The 20,836-nt window shown below is 40.4% G+C and overlaps 1 protein-coding gene across 1 annotated transcript; it reads left to right on the top strand.

The window, feature by feature from the left end:
* Positions 1–777: 777 nt before the first annotated feature.
* On the top strand, positions 778–16,565 carry LOC139641215 (high affinity cationic amino acid transporter 1-like). Its single transcript, XM_071515505.1, has 12 exons — positions 778–887; positions 8,374–8,788; positions 8,886–9,044; positions 9,163–9,334; positions 9,436–9,569; positions 9,668–9,890; positions 10,297–10,436; positions 11,147–11,249; positions 11,859–12,064; positions 12,208–12,359; positions 13,122–13,230; positions 13,398–16,565. The coding sequence occupies exons 2-12, from the start codon at positions 8,419–8,421 to the stop codon at positions 13,574–13,576; spliced, it is 1,947 nt and encodes a 648-aa protein (XP_071371606.1). The 5' UTR covers positions 778–887; positions 8,374–8,418; the 3' UTR covers positions 13,577–16,565.
* Positions 16,566–20,836: the final 4,271 nt, after the last annotated feature.

Raw genomic sequence — 20,836 nt, 5'->3', positions numbered from 1 at the left:
AGTAGTCATAGTCAAAGCAAAGGAGGACATGATGAAGCAGCCTGAATATCCGACTGATCCCTACAAACTCAGCAGTTTGGGCCATGCTTACTGGAGCCTAAAAACCACTGAGCTGGTTGGATGGAGTCTCTGCATGCCGGGGGCTGGCCGGCTGGACGGTTCAGTGTTTCTTAAAGCCTTGTGCTTAGTCATGATTGGTGCGCCTTCCCTTTGTATGCTGAGCAGTCTGTGCTGGATATTGAATCCCATATGTTGAGAATCCCAAATCCTGGAGTAGATTTTGAGTCTACGTCAAGAGCAGGCTGAAATAAGAGGATCGGGTTAGAGTACTTCTCAACAACCACAGCAGGAATGTGAGAGAGTGGAGCATAAAGGCATCATTTCTCCACAGGGAGTTTTGCGAAATTGCAAGCAAGCCATAATCAACCCCATTAGGCACATTAATGTGACTGTTTGCATGTTGAAAGAAATGAGAAATCGCATGGAAAGATGTCAACAATACAAAAATATGCATACTGATATAGCTTAGTTTAAGATTAAGATGTGGCTATGTGTAAATAAATCTTTCATCAAACACTGGGATGCCTGCCTTACCCCACAGGAGGAGTGGAAACAGCAAAGCCATGTGTTTGTAAAGATTGCCACCTGGTGGTGCCACGTCGTCTTTGCAGTGAAGGAAATGTGTAAAGATCAGATATTCATCAAATAACGATCCTCGGGCGGAGCTACAGACAGTGGGTGGAAAGCTGCGTGTCCTGCCCAACACACACCATCTGTCAGAAGTTACAGGCTGATGAAAGAGCTTCATGGTGAATGTCAGGACTTGAGTCCCGGTGTAACTGAGCAGAGCGGCAGCCTCTTTTATTGGCGGCAGTGGTTAACTGAGGGTAAGAGATTTTGAGTTTGATAATGAGCGTCTTTCGTTGAAGTTTAGATAGAAGTACAGATAGAAAAAAAAACGGATGGCAGTAGTATCCATGTTTCCCAGCCGTGCACACATAAGGAAGCTGTGCACATGGTCTGAAAGTAGAAAGGAACCGCCTGGCTGATGCAATATAACTTGAGGCTATTGGAAAGAATTTTTTTCTTCGTGGCATGCAGACTTAGAAGTGGCGGGGCGCAAACATCCCCACTGACCATCCACTGGGTCGCAGTTAATAAGAGTTTGTAGTTTTTTGGGGATATATTGCAGTAGGTGGCTGAGCGGTGAGCATGGGGCGAAACATTGCCTTTTATAGCGCCACATACTTTGGAGGAGTGTCATTGCCACTAGTAGTGTAACAGCCCGTGTAACTTAGTGTAGCCTAACCCACACTGTAAATACATTAATAATTTATATAATAATCAATTAATAATCATCAGTAAATTTCGCGTATACCTCAGAATATGATTAGACATATGCTTCAAAATTGCAAAAATGTATTTTGCTGTTGACAGTCATTCAAAATATATTGTACACCCTGAAAATGACAACACATCTGCAAGTAGGCTATATCCAAAATATATTTTGTCCACTCAAAATAATATAAAGTATGCCCTATATGTAATACTGCAACAACAATAATGACAACAATAACTACATTGACAGTGCACTAAAGTAAACTAAATAAATACTCAACTGTCAATCAATTGTGTAACGAAATTATGATAGATATGGCAGTAACTTATTATTTTAGCCATTAAACGTTATACTGTAGGCCTGTACCTCTATTATTAGGCTGATGTTTAGGAATAACTTCAGTCATTTGTAGGCTAAAAATGCCAAACAAACAAAATCCAAGTATATTTTATGCCATTCCCGTCAAGTACAATAAAGAAAGATTAGGTATCAGTAGCAAAGTTGACATATCTAGTAATAATTCAGGCTAAAGAGACCAACCTTAATTTCCCTCGGTTTTGTTCAATACATCTATATTTTTAGAGAGAAAACCATTGAAGAAAACAAACAAAAACACATTCCCTCAGTCAAAGCACAGCACCCAGTACAAATAATAAAACAGACACACTCCTCTGGCTTCCCTTCAACTACTGACCTGTCAAACAGATTCAGTGTGAATCTGGTCTCCAGTAGCTTTTTATGTTTTATTCCCAAGCATTACAAAAACCGACAGACTTCACAAACTCAAGAGCAAACTTGAAAAATTGTCTCCTAATTAAAAGCTGACCAGAGATAAACATATATATATATATATATATATATACATATTCAAAAGTATCAGTCGAAAATAGATGTTTGATTCTAGCATCAGAATTCAAACCATAAGGGCATCACTGCATTCAGGATTCATCAGATGGTCTGATAGAGACTAGATGGGGGGCTGATGTTCCCGACTCCTGAATCGCATCCCACCCACTCTTCAAGATTTGGAGCGATTCAGAGAATAATGAATGGTAACGGAATGGCCGTTCAGTCTGAATATCAGGCTAGACCTTGCCCTCTCTAGCATCTAATTTAGTTTTGATTATCTGGTGTCGTCCACCTCGCCTTCTCTCATGTGTCAAACCTTCAGCCTGCAATGACACCTCTTCCTCCATTGCAGTTATACAAAAAACTAAACACATTTCCAAAAACTTCTGTGAGAGGCATATTTAGTGAACTTTGCAGAGTAGCTAGTGTTTTGCCAGCCAGGCTACGCTTCTGGCCTATGCTTTGCAATATTGAAACAATGGCACACTGTGCCTCTGAGGAGCTTTTATTGTGAAAGGTTGGAAGTAGGGTTAGACTGCTACATTGGGCCGATATCGGTCTTTCTTTCAATAATAATTGAATATTGGCCATTCAGTGTTTCCCACTGCTGATATGATGGAGATTACTTGACAAGCTTAAGGGCTGTAAGCCTGTAAAATCTGTTATGAAACCGGCCTCACCCTGCTATCCAACCTAACAATTTCATTAGCATTGGTTTTAATGAAGCGTTTTAGTGTCCCATAATGTTCTAAATGCTGTTTCAGAAGCTTTTACACCCTGCAAAGAATACAATTCTGGGACAAATGCTGAATCCTTGTAATCTTGGGAGTTTTTTGGCATGAGAATGGTTAAAATCATATGAAATATTCCTGCAAAATGTCGACTATTGACAGCTTCAATCCACAAATGTTGGTATTGGTATTGGTATCAAGACCCATAGCAGTCGAACCCTAGTTGAAAATATGGGTATTTTGTGTCTGTGAAAGTGTGTCATTTTTAGTCATTGACTGCAGTGACCACAGTAAAACATTGTGCACTTAACTTGTTGATACAGTAGAAATCTGCACTGATCAGTGTTCATTTTGTGTGCTCCATGTTCTCCTTTGAGTTCACACTGGAAATAAACAACTATTAGGTCTCTGTCTGATTGGGAAAAAAAACAAACATGTTTCAGGTCCACTTGCCACCTGTGGGTAAGTTAGAAAATAAAATAATAAATCAGACAGCCTGACAGCTTAGCCAATTGGACACAAAATTGCATGACACATTTGGATGCCTGTTGCATTTTAAATATGCTAACTAAATGTGAATTGCCTATTTTGTTTTTGTTCACTGTGAGGTTCAATACGGGCACAGTGCCAACCGGGGATGGGACTCTTAATCTGAGACCAAGGACTGTTTCTGCAAATCAGGGACATCTGGTCACCCAAATTATGAGCAGGTGCATAATTATAAAATGTGGAGAACAAGGTACTCTTCAATGACTAAACACATGCACACACACTCACACACACTTTTTTTTAAGATATAGTCTGCAGGAAACCAAACAGAAATCATCCGATAAGCGGAAAGCTTCGATATAGATACTGCAGTCGGTGTCACTATGACATTGGCTTTGGATTTAACCTAAACTCTCTGACTACAAAACATGAGGCAGCTATGTAAACACTAAATCAGTGCGGAGCATGCAAGGTCATGTAAGCTGTGTTCAAGCTCTAACAAGGGAACTGTTTTTGACACCGCACCTGGCTTTATGTAGAGTTGTCAACATCTCACTGCGTCTCCAACATGGATGGTACTATTATTGGCTGTGTGTGTTAAGCCCTGCATGGTTTTGGTTATGCACGCTGAATATATGAATGACAATTAAGAATAGGGTTTGACTGATGTGGGCTTTTGAAGGCCAAGGCCAATGCCGATACCGATATATTTTGGTTTGGAGCTGATATTTTGTGTCGTTATGCAATATCTTTAAATGTGACAATTTTCATGCAAAAAAAAAAAGTATTTTCATCTTGTCAGGGTGGAAAACCATGCATACTTGCCTGGAATCTGATCAAAATGTCACATTAGAAATTCAATTCAGATTAAGGTTTTCTCCTAGAACACCAATTGATCACCTATTGATCAATTATACAATAAATATGTAATCAAACAAACTGCATTATATGAGAGGTGGACAAAGCTGACTGGCCCATATCCAATTTTTAATAAAAGGCCAATTATTGGCCCAATATATCAGTGTAACCATAATTAAAAGCGTAATGTCCCAGATTTATCATAGGCTGAGCTTCTCCACCACATGTACATGATGTCTGCCTGTCTCATCTTGAAATGGAAAGGGTAGCTCTCTATATAACTAAATATTTTCTATCTATTCCAGAGGGACCAATAAACACTGCCAAAATTGTAAAAAAAAGTTAAAATAGGGTGTGTTCAAGATCTCCCTCGATATTCTGAGCCTCCCATCTGTCAAGGTGTGAACATCTCGGACCCAACAAAGTACGTAGAGGAACTACATAAGCTGTTGTTCCTTTCTGTGATCTGTGATGGGTGGGTGTTGTTATTTAGTGCTGTGCTTCGTAGCTTAGGTTTTGTGTGTCAAGGTCAGCCCCGGCCCTGGAGGTGTTCATACGGCCAGAATCCAGGGAAAGGTCTCGTGGCTCATGCAAGCTGTCTGTTTTATGATCGCTCTCACATGGCACTTTGTTTGCTCCATGCCCAGTTACACCACCACAAGGACAGACAGGCTTTTTGTGGTGCGGCTTAGAGTGACAAGTAGGACCTCAGCTGATCTCTCAGTTTGGGCTATCTACTGTCGACTTCTTTCAAATTCAGGCTGAAAATGGAACGTAGGGAAAATTGTACTGAAAAGGCAGCCAACAATTTTGTTCAAATTGATGTTTGCAAAATTGTATACTCAAGTCCTATGAGATCTTGTATACTGTGTTTCCCCGGTCACAGGTGGTTCTGCAGGTGTGGAACATCTGTCTTGACTACTGTATGTCATGGATGTAACATTATGTGGCATCATTTGAATTCAGCATTTTTGATGCACATGCATGTCCACTGTTTATGCTTATACTATATTTTGAGGATATAATTTTCTATTTGACCTCAAGTTACATAGAAAGTCAATTAAAAGGTATTTTTTGTATGAGCCACACAGGATATTTCACAATACCCAGTAGGTCAATAATTGGCATCCATTGCAAACACAGATAAACAAACCAGGCTCACTGACATCCCAGCCCATTTGCTTGTGACTTGAGGTGAAATTGATTTAAATTTGAAGTCAAATATTTTTTTTTTCTACACCGTCTTTGAAAAAATATGGCTCCGCTGTGTGCCTTTTCCAAGTGTATAAACAAACATAATGTCGCCGCTACAGTAATAGACTTCTGGAGGAGCAACTGTATTTTTGCTAAGCACAAATAGTGAAGCGCATGTGACTAACTGCCATTCCGAATTTACCCACGTCCCCCTCGGTGTCACCAGCAGGTGTCGAGTCAGCCGATTGGGCGAGACGAGGGCAGGGCCTTTCTCTGCCCACCCTCCTATTTTAGCTCGGCCAACGCATGTCACATCATGAGAGCATGTGCATGCGATGCCTCTGTGTTGAGTCCTGAACCATTGGCTGTTCTTGCCCCTTTCACCCTGGCTGCAAAGTGACAAATGTTCTCCCTTGCACAACATCTAAGGACATTATTTTTCCACGCCCCACTTCTGTTCATTTTGCGATCTACGTGAGCAGGCCACATTAGGCTACAGCTGCAATTGTTGGTCTGTGGTTTTAGTGCAGTGTCTAGTGCAGGGCAATGGCTTAGTGCACACATCAGCTCATCAAGGTTGTTTTGGCTTTGTATGGTACATTTGTTTATACTTAAAGATTGCTCTAATCACACTTTCAGCCCAATTAAATGTCTGGCTCCAACTACCCAGGTTATCATGACCTAGACAGAGAATGCATCACTGTCAAACTTGGCACATAAAATACAGAATTTGGCTGATTTTGTCCTTGAATGTTGTCTTCTTTGAGTGGTAAGCTGTATACAGACCAAAAATCCCTCAGATATTCCTCTTTTTTTACTCTGCCTCAACTTATTCACAAAGCACCTCAGAGTGCTGACTCGGGATCAAGTTCCTCCTATCTATCTTATCTCATTTGATTATCATTTCCACGATAGGGCTGATTCAAAATCAGCACCCAAAAGACAAAGACAAATAGGGTCTTGATTTGTATTCTTTGAGTTTATGAAAAACACCTTTATTCCTACTGCAAGAGGAAGAAAATTTAGAAGCAGGTCATATTTTTATAGATATCTCCTATTCATGATTTATCACAGTTGTGACTATAGTGAGTGCAGCCTGCCAGAGAGGGCCGGCTTGGGCTTGGGGGGTTGAAGAGGAGAAGCAGTGCGCATGTCTGTCGTCACAGCTGCTCTGAGTCCCCAGGCCATGTGATGTGTCACCAGTCTATTTGTGAGCAGCCACCTGAATGGGTTGTGCTCTGAGGCGTCTGAATCGCGTGTCAGACTAGTTAACTTCTCTCCCAACTGTACTTCTATTCGTGTTTAACGTGACTGGAAATTAGCCAACGCTATGGAGAAAGTTGTTGAGTGGGACTTATAATTTGGAAGGAGAGCAATTGTGTGCATCAGTGAAGAAAGAAGATCTGTTTGTTTTGTGGATTTAAAGTTAACGTGAGTACTCAAACCACTCATCTTTTTCATTGAATGACTGGGTCACATTGGCCTGTAGGAATAAATGTCATTGTTGAGTAGATCGATGGCTGTCACTGCTGTAATGTTTTAGCAGAGGCTTTGAAAGTGGATATTTGATCAGGTTAAAGATTGATTGTTTGCCAGGTTTTTGGCCTGCGTGATATTGACAAAATACTGTGTCACAATGTGATTATTTCAACAGATATTGCAGTTATGAAATGGCTGGCAACATCACTTTAAAATGTTTCAAGTTCCAAGTTTGCACTATGTCTTGACACATTTTCAGTGGCTCTATAAAGATGATTGTGTTTGGTTCTGAATACTCTGATCATCAATCAATGAATATTCAGTGAATTCTGGGCCCGAGGTTGTCAGTCAGATGCTGCTTATTGTACCTTTTTGTCTCTTTGATAATGGGTATTATAAAAATTAATTTGAAATGTCAATTATTGCAGCTTTTGCCAAAAAAAATGATATTGCCTCCTTTCATATTACAATATAAATTGAAGATGTTCAGTTGACTTTATTTGGCATTTTCCCTGTCAATCCTGAGGGTTCTTCTGAAGGGACAAATGTCAGCAACCATGTTATATCTCAAGTGCACTTATCCATATTGGGGATAACCAGAGGAGGAGTGTGTCTTGTGGCATCCCATTTTAACAGGGCTCAAGAAATAGGAGTAGGCTTCATGTTTGAGTTGTAGTGAGCAGGTTGTATACAGTATGTCTCCGAGCTGCCTGCCCTCTAATAATCTTCCCATGGGAATATGCTGTTATCTCCCTTGTCCGTATCTGTACAGTAGTAATATCTTGAGTTCTGGCTTCCTTCAGTTGAAGAAAACGCTTTTCTTCTTGTTTGTTTGTGATATTAAAGGGGCATTAAGTAATCTATGATTTCTATCGACCTCTATTGGCGAGCAGTAGGAATTGCAACAACGTTAACAGCTCTCTGGCACAGCACCAACCTGCCATCACTTCCACCCCCTTGAACTATAGTGACCTGTAATTGACACAAACAATGAAGTCACATTGTCACAACAGATCCAACATAATCGTCCATCACAATGTAAAATACCCTAATGATGCTGCTTTTTCATTTGAGTTTTTGGCTTAAGAGTGACATGTCTGGCACCATCCTCCATTACTGAGCAGTTTAAAATGCGAGTAGAGTAGGTCGAGCAGAGGAGATTGGGAGCTTTTGTTCCAAAACGGGCAAGAAAGTGAGTTTCAAAAGCCAGAAATCAGCACCCGGATAAGTAATGAGCCATGTGCTATTGGACAGTAAAAATTTTACTTATTGCCCCTTTAAATAACTGTTTTGTTCTTTGTCATACATAGTTGTTTACGTTAATAATTATAACGGCTTGATTCTATGTAGTTGTCGCATATAGCATAAAAAAAAAAAGCAAAAGCATACTCAGAGCCCTGACATTCTGACATTCTTGTTTTGTTTTGTCAACAGGTGAGTTCTCCTCTCTAGTGCTTTCAGAGCAGAGTGAGTGCCAGGATGATTCTGGCGACCCTGAAAGGCATCGGGAAGCAGCTTCTGAGGGTGAAGGTTGTGGACTGTAACACCGAGGATTCCCGCTTGTCCCGATGCCTCAACACCTTTGACCTGGTGGCGTTGGGCGTGGGCAGCACGTTGGGTGCTGGCGTCTATGTGCTGGCCGGTGCGGTGGCCCGGGACAATTCTGGACCTGCCATCGTCCTCTCCTTCCTCATTGCCGCCCTGGCCTCTGTCCTGGCCGGTCTGTGCTATGCTGAGTTTGGAGCCCGCGTCCCCAAAACTGGCTCCGCTTACCTCTACAGCTATGTCACCGTTGGAGAACTCTGGGCCTTCATCACAGGCTGGAACCTCATCCTCTCTTATATCATCGGTGAGACACTTCAAATTAAGGAAGGAAAGGAGTGATTTACGGCTGCTACGGGAGATATTATTGCATGATTCACATGATTACTCTTTCCCCCACATAGGAACTTCTAGCGTGGCCAGGGCCTGGAGCGCAACATTTGATGAGCTGATTGGAAGGCACATCGAGGAATTCTGCAGGCGCTACATGACCATGAATGCCCCAGGGGTCCTGGCAGAGTATCCAGACATATTTGCTGTCTTCATCATCATCACTCTGACAGGTCAGGCGCAGCTCCGGCATATTTCTCTTTCATGTTTATCTCTCATACATTTTGATATTAATCGGCTTAGTCTCTTTCTGGTTTCTTCTTTCACACTCTCTTTCTCAACGTTCTGCAGGACTACTTGCGTTTGGGGTGAAGGAGTCAGCCATGGTTAATAAAGTATTCACCTGCATCAATGTGCTGGTGCTGATGTTTGTGATCATCTCAGGCTTGGTCAAAGGAAGCCTTAAAAACTGGCATCTGAACCCTGAAGAAATCATCAGTGCCATCACCAACTCAAGCCTTAAGTGAGTGTCTGAAATGGAAAACTTGTTCCCCAAATTTACTATAAGGGTGATAATCTGCTGTAGTATTCTCTAAACGACTTTTGTCCTCCTTTTCCTTCCAGTGTTTCTGAGCCCATACCATCAGACAAAAGTCTCGGTGTGGGCGGCTTCATGCCTTTTGGCTTCAGTGGAGTCCTCTCTGGTGCTGCCACCTGCTTTTACGCCTTTGTAGGGTTTGACTGCATTGCCACTACAGGTGAGAGGAAATACTGATTGTTTTCTCTATATATTCCTCTTCAACTGCTCATTAACGCATATAATCCTCATCTTCTGACATCTCCGTTTCCCCCCCAGGAGAGGAAGTGAAGAATCCCCAGAGGGCCATTCCTATTGGGATTGTGGCCTCCCTCCTTATCTGCTTTGTGGCGTACTTTGGTGTGTCTGCAGCCCTCACTATGATGATGCCTTACTACATGCTGGACAAGAACAGCCCCCTGCCTGTGGCCTTTAAGTATGTGGGCTGGGAGGGAGCCACTTATGCGGTGGCCATTGGCTCTCTGTGTGCCTTGTCGACCAGGTAAGAGGCCTTCCTACTGCCTCCTGCCCACTCCTACAGTGGCAATACCCATGATGATTTTAGATGTGGGCACATTATCTGGTTTACAACTGTTAGTTCTGCAATGAATTCAATTTGCATGTGAAAGCTCAAACACATTTTCTGTGAATCCCAAAAAAATCATTCTTTAATAGATAGTAATAATAGATTAGAAGTTTGGTTCTCTGGTTTCTAGCTATAGAAGAAAGTTGTTGTACGCAAATATTGATTCAACTGTCTATAATCATCAAACTAACAAACTGTATTTTAGGGTGCTTTTGTGCTTCTAGGGGTGTGAATTTTATTTATCCTGATACCTGTCCTCTGCTATATTTCTAATGGTGTGCATTCACTTGCACGGCATGGTTTTCTCTCTCTCCCCTACTAGCTTACTAGGCTCCATGTTCCCAATGCCCAGAGTGATCTGGGCCATGGCAGAGGACGGCCTGCTCTTCAAATGCTTGGCTAAAATCAGCCCACGAACCAAAACCCCCCTAACAGCTACAGTAACATCTGGCGTTGTGGCAGGTGAGGTCAGCTCCTAAACCCACTAACTGGTTGGCTTTCCCCTCAGAACCCTACAGGACGCTTTTGCCACACATGGCCTCAACACTCATTGTGCCCTCAGCTGCCAATCAAAACCAATATGGACACATGCGGTGTAGCCCTGCGAATTCAATATTTTTCACTCCACTCGAGTCCATTGGGATGTTGGGCTGAGAAGGGCAGCAGTTAAGGCCTTGTGTGAAGCCAGAGTTCACCAGCATATACAGTATTTAAGTGATAAATCTCTGCCTCCTCCTCCTCCTTCCTTCACCCTCGGCCTAGTCTCCTCGGCTCCATGTTTCCGCTGCCACGCATTATCTTTGCTATGGCTCGCGACGGTCTGCTCTTCTCGTTTCTGGCGCGTATCAGCGAGAGGAAGACGCCCATCATCTCCACCATGGTGGCAGGGCTCATGTCTGGTAGGTGGTTGAGAAATGGCCGATAGCAACAGTGCCCACTTGTGGAAGGAGGATGGTGGCAATTTCACATAGGGTTGTAAATAAATGGAGCTGGACAGTAGCAGTCTGAAAATTGTTTGTTTTGTTAGGATGAATTATCATCTTATGAAATGGATACAATATCTGCACTGTAATTTGGTGAATGTGTTCTGTGCATTTTAGTTATCTGTGCAGCAAATACATAACTTGGATTAGTTTTAAGAACTGTATCATACATTCTGTATTTTTCTGCAGCGGTGATGGCCTTCCTGTTTGACCTGAAGGACCTAGTGGACCTGATGTCCATCGGCACTCTGCTGGCCTACACACTGGTGGCTGCCTGTGTGCTGGTCCTCAGGTAGTCTCCCACCACTCCCACCTCTCTATATCTGACCTAAGGCTGAGGACATACTAGAGGGTTATCAAGCAGATTAACACTTAACTTAACACTTTTTTGTCCATCTCGACAATTCGGAAGGGAATCGCCGATTAGAGACTTTAGTCAGTCCAGATTATCTGGTAGTTTGAAGTGTTTACAGATTCAGTCTTAACCACACTGCTCGACTTGCACACTGAGCCGCCCCGATCATATCAAACATGTTTGATATTTACGACTCCACTTCTGGAGGGATCCTGAAGTGTGTGGCGATGACAGATTCAGAGTGGATTCCACCTATAGCCATGAGAGTCAAGTTTACAGTGAGTTGAGGCAGAAAACAGTTATATTAAAAAGTTATGTTAATTATCATGCAGAGATAATAACTAGTTACTAGCACAACTACCACTGTCTTTTTTCACATAAAGCCTACTGACCTCCAGCTCTCTGAGAAGTGTACAGTCCATCCATTTTCAAAATAAGTCAGGATTTTAAAAGTGTTCCAGTGTGTCCCCAGCCTTACTGCATAGCAATCCTAGCAGTCCTCCAGTGTCTTTGTCTGGTGTTGACTGTCAGTCTTGTGGTCTGAAGGTACCAGCCGGAGCAGCCCAGCATGGCCTATGAGATGGCCAACACGCAAGACGAACCAGAAATTGCAGAGCCCTTTAACGAAGGAACGGTTGGCTTCTTGCCAGAGCCGGACGATCAGTTCACCATCAAGAACCTTCTTTCCCCTCAAAACACAGAACCTTCCCCGCTGTCCGGTTTCACCGTCAACATCTGTACCAGCACACTTGGTGAGACACACACACACACACACACACATGGCTCAGGACATGCTGAATGAAAATGCATTACCTCTGCTGAAGAATTTACCCGCTTATCGGAACAGTGTGTTATCTGTTTTGCACTCTCTTTACTCTGTCTCTTTCCCCTCCAGGTGTTTTGGTCTGTGTCTTCTGTGTTGTTGCTGTTCAAGGAGGATTGGCGCCCTGGTCAGTGTCCCTCCTCAGTATCGTCATGGTGATCTGTCTGGTCATCACCTTTATTATATGGAAACAGCCAGAGAGCAAGGCCAAGCTTGCCTTCAAGGTAGAGTTTTGTTCTGCTTTTTCACACAGGCTTCTGCTGTAGTGATGCATATGGTGTTGTCAGGATGTGATAAACGTGAATGTGGAAATTGCATTGCAGTACTCAATAACCCATCTGTCGACCTGAGAGTTTCACAAAAGAGCCTAGAAGAGGCTGCAATTTTATTGCTGTAGTCTGAAGGCTGTAAAATAAAATGACAAAGCAAACATCAACAAGCAATCAGCTAAAAGGGAAGATTTGCACTGCAAACCCAATTAACACCCATAGCAATCAAAACTGAGAAAATATACTGGGCTCACAGCAAACTGACAGATGTATGACAGTATAATGAGAGCAAAAACAAGTTATCCAGTAGATGAAAGTTTATAAAAATGACTTCAAAAATGAGGACTGTCACAAAAGAAGACACAGAGTTTGCCAATTGTCTTTTTTCAGGCAAGTTGTTCCAAAGTTCAGGAGCTCTAATGGTAAATGTAGTGTGGAACTGCTGGAAATGTGTTGATAAGGTCGTACTGCAGTATGTCCTCATGAAGTCTTGGCAAATTGTCCTTGATTTATTTGCTCGCTTGGTTTTCAGTTTTGTGCATGATTGATTTACAGTCATGATTTTGAGACATTTCCCTGCGACATTTACCTCCCCCACTCAACCATTATTTATGAGCCCCGCCCCACCCATCACCAGGCACTTTTAAGTAAAATATATATTTTCCTGATGTGTGAGGTTGTAATTTCACAACTCATTAAATGCATCTCTCCTCACAGGTTCCCCTGCTGCCCTTCGTCCCAGTCGCCAGCATGTTCATCAATGTCTATCTGATGATGCAGCTGGACAGAGGCACCTGGATGCGCTTTGCCATCTGGATGGTCCTAGGTACATTTCATTTCATTTTTGACTAACAATACCAAAAAGTCTGAAAGCCTGACCTCAATTTAGTTTAATTTTGAGTAATTCTAAAGTAATGCAAAATGTTTGGTTATAACATTAGGTTGTGAAGGGAAATTCATGTCTTTACATTAATGTTTCTACACCATTTCTAGGTTTTATTATCTACTTTAGCTACGGTATTCGCAACAGTGCAGAGGCAACGTTGACCAGGTCCAGTCCTGACAGTTACAAACCAGCCTGCACACTCAGTGGACAGCCCATGGCCATAGAGAAGGAGGCCTTCCTTCACAACGGACTGAGTGCCACAGGAGACGACGATGACGATTCCTAAGGAAACCGGAGGTTCAGTAATCCTCTCTGGTCTCTTCTGAACAGCTCAGCATTCGCACCTGTTAGATTCTCAGAAATGGCTATAAATCCAGGAGATTTACGGAGTTTTTGTGGCACTCCTCTGACTGGAGAAATCAGTTTCCTCACCAGTGCCAGAAATTTTACCTAATTTGGCTGCTAACATCCAGATAAGAATCGCTAAGTAGATCATTTAAAAATGCAATAAGACAAATCTCTGCCATAACCCTGAAAAACAAACTTTATTTGAGATAACTGTCTAGCTAAAAGTAATTTTGTGTGTTTTGCACTTTGATATGATCAAAGTACCACTGAATGATAGGCAAGGCACAAATAGTAGTTTTAACAAAATTTTACCCAGGAATATCTATTGTACAATCAAACAATTTTTAGTTTGATTCCATTTTTACTTTCATTCAAAGTGTATCAATATGATGAGCCTCGTTCATCTTTTTTTGTACAAACTTATTTCATCTTAAAATCTTTTCTTTTATGTTTATGAAAATTCTAGCTTGTTTAACATGTTCAAATGTTGATCTTTTTTTCTGCTGAAACTATAGTTGAAAACCTCTGCTTTTAGTAAAAAGGCCATTTGCAAAAGACGCATTATGAATCTCAAAAGCATTTTTATTTTTGTTTATTTTTAGATGAACGAGGCTCATCATTTCCTTCGAAAATATACCTAACAGCCAGAAGGCACAGTGCTGGTTGCTGTGTCCAAATCCATGGGAGATTATTCTCTAATCTTCACCCTGGTTTTCAGCCTTATAACGAATTGAGAAGAACTGAATAACTTTTACCTCAATCGCTCAGGTCCTCATGTCAGAAAGATGATCGTTCTCAAACACAGTGGGGAATGTTAACTTTATCTCCAGTGCCTTTTGTGATACTGTTGCATCTCTTGGGTGTACAGGTACCTCAAACACACAACTCTGTGTGTGTAGAAGTGATGCATTTTGTTACTGAGTTAAAGCATGAGTAGCATGACTCTATACCTGCTTTTACATTAACAGTATAACTCAGGCATGGTGCTCTAGGGTTAAGTAATCTGATACTGTACTTTAGCACAGGCAGTATTTCTCTGTGTAAGAGGGTTGATGGTATTTATTTGGATTTGTCTTGTAACCAAGTGAGGATTTCCTCATCACACACTTGATTATTAATACACTATAATCTCATACTGGGAGTTTCTGTCAAAGGAATTGCAGCTTTTATAATTTAACCAAAGAAAAAATGCACATGCTGCTGTTGTGCAGTATTGCATTTACTGTGAATTGATTCATCAGCAACTATAGCGGAGTGCCTTTCACCAGTGACATCACCAGTGCCTATTTCCTAATCAATGTCAACCCCATAGAGGTGTGATATTCTCCTATCACTGACTAGTATTGTCAAAGATATATTTTCTGTATATACTGCACACTGTATTTTGAAAATCCTTTATTTAATTGATATTTTAATAGATATTTCAGCTTGGTTAATGCATTTTCATTCATACTTTTAGTATGCATACCTCCATACGGGATAATTGGTTTCCATAGTGATGAGACTCACTCACTTTCATTTTGAAAACCCAGTACAAAAAAATCAAGCTTTGAGACATATACTAACTGTGATAATGTAACTCAAATAATATATATGTATGTCTGGAAGTCATTTTGTCAGTCAGTATATAATGATATATGTAAATGAAAACTGATAAGAACAGATTCCAGGGCAGCTAAAATCAGAAAGTGACACATCGAGGTGTCTGTGTTGAACAGGCTGAAAATGCACCAAGGTGAAATATTTCTTTAACGAGTCCCTTTTGATTGGTTCAAAACAATATAGTAAAATGTGTTTTTTTTGCTATTTGTTTGTTGTTTTGCTTTTAATGTAGCCCCACTAACCAGATGAAGAAACACAAGATAATCTGTCTGTTGATATGGTTTGAAGCCAAATTCTGTTATGAGTATTTGGATAATGCTACAAAACAACATTTTACATTTTTAACTATTTATTGGCAAATCCAGTGTGAGTTTTCTACAGATAACATTTTAGTATCCACCCAAAATACATAAAGGGCTAAAGGGTTTTGTATAAAACATGTCTAAATAAAAACGATATGTAATGTCATTGAATTTTAAGATATCTAATGGCAAATAAGATTGTGTTACAGTAAGTTAGTTTTCTCTTTACTGTTCATGTTTTGTAAATATCATGCTTTTGTAATATATTGCTGTAGTCACATCCTCCATCAAGGACCTTTGTAGCAGCTAGCCTTTAATTGTAACTGGGAGACGTTCATATACAAGATTTGTCCTCTATCTTTAGCTCAAATTCATTGTTACCTGTTTTTATTGCTGGTTTTGCCTTTTTTGTATATACAATTTTGATTCTGCTCAAATGTAACACCCCATATCACAACTTTTCAAAAGTTCTCAACAAACTTGAAGGGAGCTAACAACTAGTCCACAGCTTGTATAGGTAAAAACATAAACACTAATCAACACAAATACAAACTGTGCAAACAGGTGTAGCTGTTTAATGGATGTAATATATTTGTTGAAAAATACAAGCAAAGGGTAATATGTCATTCATCAGATGGATATCTTATCCCACTGGGTTCATGTTGAATGTAATATATTAAGCACCGGTTTAACAGACATGGATTATGCCTTTTTCATTAAAAAGTAATGTTAGGAATAGGCTTCATCCATGCATGTGAAACCAGAAATTGTATGAATTTTTGTCTTTGACACTGTCTATTTTGTGTATACATTTGCATGCGCTAAAAAGCGTTGAAAGCTTTATCAAGCTTGAATAAAGAGAAATAGATTTTATAGTACTGCTAAGTTATAAACACGTTTACAGCATAGCACAATGGTAAAGGTCAGCTTTTGCATTCTGTGTTTTTTGTTTTTCAGTCATTCAGCATGTATCGTCCTGCTAGTGGTTGAGGTTTGTATAGTTCCTGCTGTAAATAAACAATGCTGAAGGTTGAAGGCACAGACTTTGTCTCTGATTTGAGAAGATATGCTTAAAAGTTTGACTGAGAATTTTGTGCGTTTGCAACTGTTTTCAATCAATTTTAAGTCGAATGTGATTGTTATTATGTTTTATGGCACATTCTTGTGAACACAGTAACTCAAGAACAATACATGATATAAACTTCATCCTTACACCACAGGTCCCTCTGTAGAGTAGATGATGATATTTAGATTTTGGAGCACCTTGCTGCAGAAACCTGCATATTAATGAGGAAAAACTGATTTCTTGAAACTAGTCTAAATTCTTAATGCTTTAAGATGCAGAGTTCACATTCATGGCACCCATGTGTTATGTGAGCACAAGTATTTTGGCTTGGAAATATTTGCTAATTAACGCATAATTAGCTTAATTAATGACCTCGTTAGCATAACTGGTTCTGCTTAATAGGTGGTGATTATGGCGGGACATTAGGCAGCACCAGTGCCTCTTGTTTGCATCGTTTTTACTTGGTTGACAAGTTCTTAATCTCAGTTGAGCCATGTGTTTTTCTGTTTGAGGGATGGTAATAAGATGTCCTCTATAATCTGAGGGGTAGTAAGTATTTGTGTCCTTTTGACACTATGTTTCTAACAGTATTATCTAACAGTATCTTGTGGAATACTACAGTTTCACTATTATACTATATTTTGACCTGGAATAGGCCTATTGGAAAAACTGGGGTTTGACTCTCCCCGCCTGTTATCTCCCCACCTACAGTATAAATATTTGCCCGGCTCTACCAGATCATATGGAACAACAAAAATCCTCCCAGTTTGGCTTGACATGTTGGAGTAGGCTTCAAAGTGGGCCTTAGCTTTGTTGCTGTGGATATAAATGATATTGATGTACAAAACGATCTCTTTATACACAGAGCAGCCCAAACAAATATTGCATTAGTAACAAATTAAAGCAAATCAAAAGAAAATCTAATTTAATTTTGCACAGAATTTATCCAGCCTAATTATATTAATTCAGTTATTGCACATTTTTGTAGCAAAATACTTTGGGCTGATCCAGAAAACTTTTTAAGAAGAATAACTAGACGTTATTTCACTGCATGGTTTCAGGGGCATGTCTAGGGGGTGGCTAACCCAGGTGCCGCAACAAAAATCCTTAGTTATGATTGGCTGATGGGCATGTTAGAGGTAGGAGTTGAAGGAGAGTAATTATACGCACATCACTTAGGTGCAAGGCTATCAGAAAACTGTGTCAATGAAAGAAGGAGTAACGCCTGCTTGCTCCATGCCACAAAAGTTTAATAGTGACGTTTCAATCCTACTTGGATCTTTGTCAGGTCAAAATGTTTGAAAAATGGAAACAACACCCATATTTATACATCATGCACACCCATAGGCTGACAAGCTCTATGATGGCAGGTGTGGTTAACCATCCAAACTGCCCAGGGTGATAAACATCCAAAAATAATTAACAATTCAATAAAGTACATAGAAAACAGATACATAGAGAAAAAAAACAGCAGTACAAAAGCCATGCTTCAAAAATATCAAACATACATGTATATCTTATATATAAGCATAAATATAATATCAAATACAACATCCCATATATCAAAAACTACATCACCTACGTTCAAAAATATTGTAGAGGAAAAGAAAAAATCTTAAATTCTTGTAAGAAATTGGGTCTTAACACCCTTCTATAAAAAGTCAGCTCGATCAAATCACAGTAAGGAAAAAAATCACAATAAGGAAAAAAAGGAAAAAAAACACACAATAAGGAAAAAAGACACACCTGTTGTATAATTAAACATTTTTACAGATATGTGTGTCAGGGTCTAGAGAAATGTGATTGCCTACATCCTTCCTAAATGCCAAGCACAGTGCCGCCCTGCATTGAGTCTGTGCTCCACCTCGGGCATATGGCCTGGACATGCCACTGCATGGTTTTAACATGATGATATATGTATTTTGTTAATAATGTAAATGATAAATATTCATTATTTTGTCCACGTGCTTATAGTAATTGGTAAATTTCATACACATAAGAACAAGAACATTTTTTTTGCACTTTATAAATTAAACAAATAATACTTTATCAATTAAACAAATATGTTTTATACTTTGTATAAAATGAATAAGTATATTTTATGCACATTTTTTTCCTTTTTTTTCGTTTTATTCATGTATACAATGTGTGATAATATGTATACGACTACAGCACTTGTATGTTCTACATTTGAAAATAAAGTGAAGGAACAGAAATGCGTGATTCGGCCTTTAGGGGGCGACTCCACCTCATGTTCCCGATGGGCGTTGAAGAGGCGGCTCTCGTCTCTCCAGCCTCCCTGTTTTCCAGCGATGCTGCAGAATGATCCTCTGCACATTTCGTGTCGGATGTGTCCCTTCCTCTTCCCTTCCCTCGCTGCTCTTCTCAGACGGATTACCTGAATCTAAACGGTAAGGTGTTTCCATTTCAGACCGGAACCAGCGAGTGGTTTGGGTTTTTCCCCCCCTCCCTCTCTCTCTCTCTCTCAATCACAGATCTGCCTGTGATAATTGGATTTATTGAATTTGATGCATCCGCTGGTGAGACTGCAGATGATCATGCTGTTGCTATTATTATATTGCTGTTATTGTTATTATTTTCAGGTCATGTTTATCTATTTCCAAGAATGTGCATCTAGTGTGGTTGTAGCTTAAGGTAACCTGATTGTAGGTGGGATGATAACCTTAGTGTGTGTGTGTGCGTGTGTGTGTGTGTGTGAGTGTGAGAGAGAGAGAGAGAGAGAGAGGGAGAGAGGGAGAGACTGGGGTCAGACTTTGCATTTTGCATTCACCCACTTCTATCTCATGTTTGTCTTCCCTCATGTAAAAAAAAGCAACAAGGCCGAGTTCCTCTTTTTTTTTTTCCTGTTTGTGGATCATGTGTGCAAATGTAGCCTACTTTATATTTAGAAACAGTTTAATGCGGAACAAGGCAGCATGAGTTGAATGTGAATGGGCAACAGCAGTAGTGAAGTGACTGAATCTGAGCTTTGGTGGTTTGATTGATCACAGTCCTCCAAAAGAGCCTAATTTTCACTACATTATGTAACCTGTGACAGAGAAACACAGAGGAAGAGTGAATCGCATCCAAAGCTTCTGCTGCCTTTATCTGCACTCTGATGCATCAATGCTTTTACTCTGTACTCTCTCAGATAGTTGTAGAGCTGGGCGATAATTCAATATTATCGGTCATCGTCTTTAAGTGGAATCATATTGTGATGATTTGGTGATTTGGGGATATCATGACACACAATTCTGCTTTCTAAGCTGATAATAACAAGCACATTTTATTTAAGAACTCTTACAAAATGAGGTTTGGAAGGAATATTATATGAAAATTTCAGTTTTGTTTGGCAACATTTAACATTACCATTCGGTTCAATGGGATGAACATTAATTTGATTATTTAACATGATTTTGCATATGTGAGCCACATCATGATATACAGTAGGCTATATATCGATATCGAAAAATATCCTTATGATTATCATGATATTGATTTCAACCATATCACCTAGCCATAGATAGTTGGTAGTTCAGTGAAGTAGAGTCAGTGAATGTGTGTGTGTGTGTGTGTGTGACAAAATCCATTAGTAAAAGCTTGATGTAGGCTACATACCATTCTGAGATGACACACATTGATATGACATGTTTGGAAAGCTTTTAAAGGTACGAAAGCATGTCAGATGAACATGCTCATGGCATTTCCGTAGCCTCTACACCCGGTGCGCCTTCACCTGTAGGCCTTACGCACACACATGCACACACACACATCTCTGGTAATGTCTCAGTTTGCTTATCACCTCAGAGGATCTTTTCTGCGAGGTTCAGTTGGTTAGACAAAGAAGGCGGGGCGATGGTGGCAGGAGAATGGGAGGGAGAGCCTCCATTTTCATTCATCCTCAATATTTCATGAGAATTCCAGTTTAAGCGGAAAGTGAAGATCATGACGGTCTTGATGGCCTTGGCCTACTAAACGGAAGGGTTTTTTTATTTCACTTTGGAAAATAAGTTGTTAGAGCACACACACACATACACACACTCACTCTCACGCAAGGATGCACAGATGTGACAAGAGGCGCTGATCAAGGTCTCGCCATCCATGTTGCAGATCAGGAGGCAGGTGGCGAGGTTAGTTGCAGAAGGATGGGGGGAGGGGCTGGATGGAGAAGCATGCTCAGGGAAGCGAGCGTAAATTTTCCTCGGCCCTCCCTCACGCCATGATTGTG

The sequence above is a fragment of the Centroberyx affinis genome, unplaced genomic scaffold, assembly GCF_046629955.1.
Source record: "Centroberyx affinis isolate AG114_WGS23_722 - 3 ecotype Tasmania unplaced genomic scaffold, CSIRO-AGI_Caff_v1 ptg000358l_1, whole genome shotgun sequence".
Classification (NCBI taxonomy): domain Eukaryota; kingdom Metazoa; phylum Chordata; class Actinopteri; order Beryciformes; family Berycidae; genus Centroberyx; species Centroberyx affinis.
Note: the sequence above shows the minus strand (reverse complement) of the source record. Positions and strands in the feature narration are given on the sequence as shown.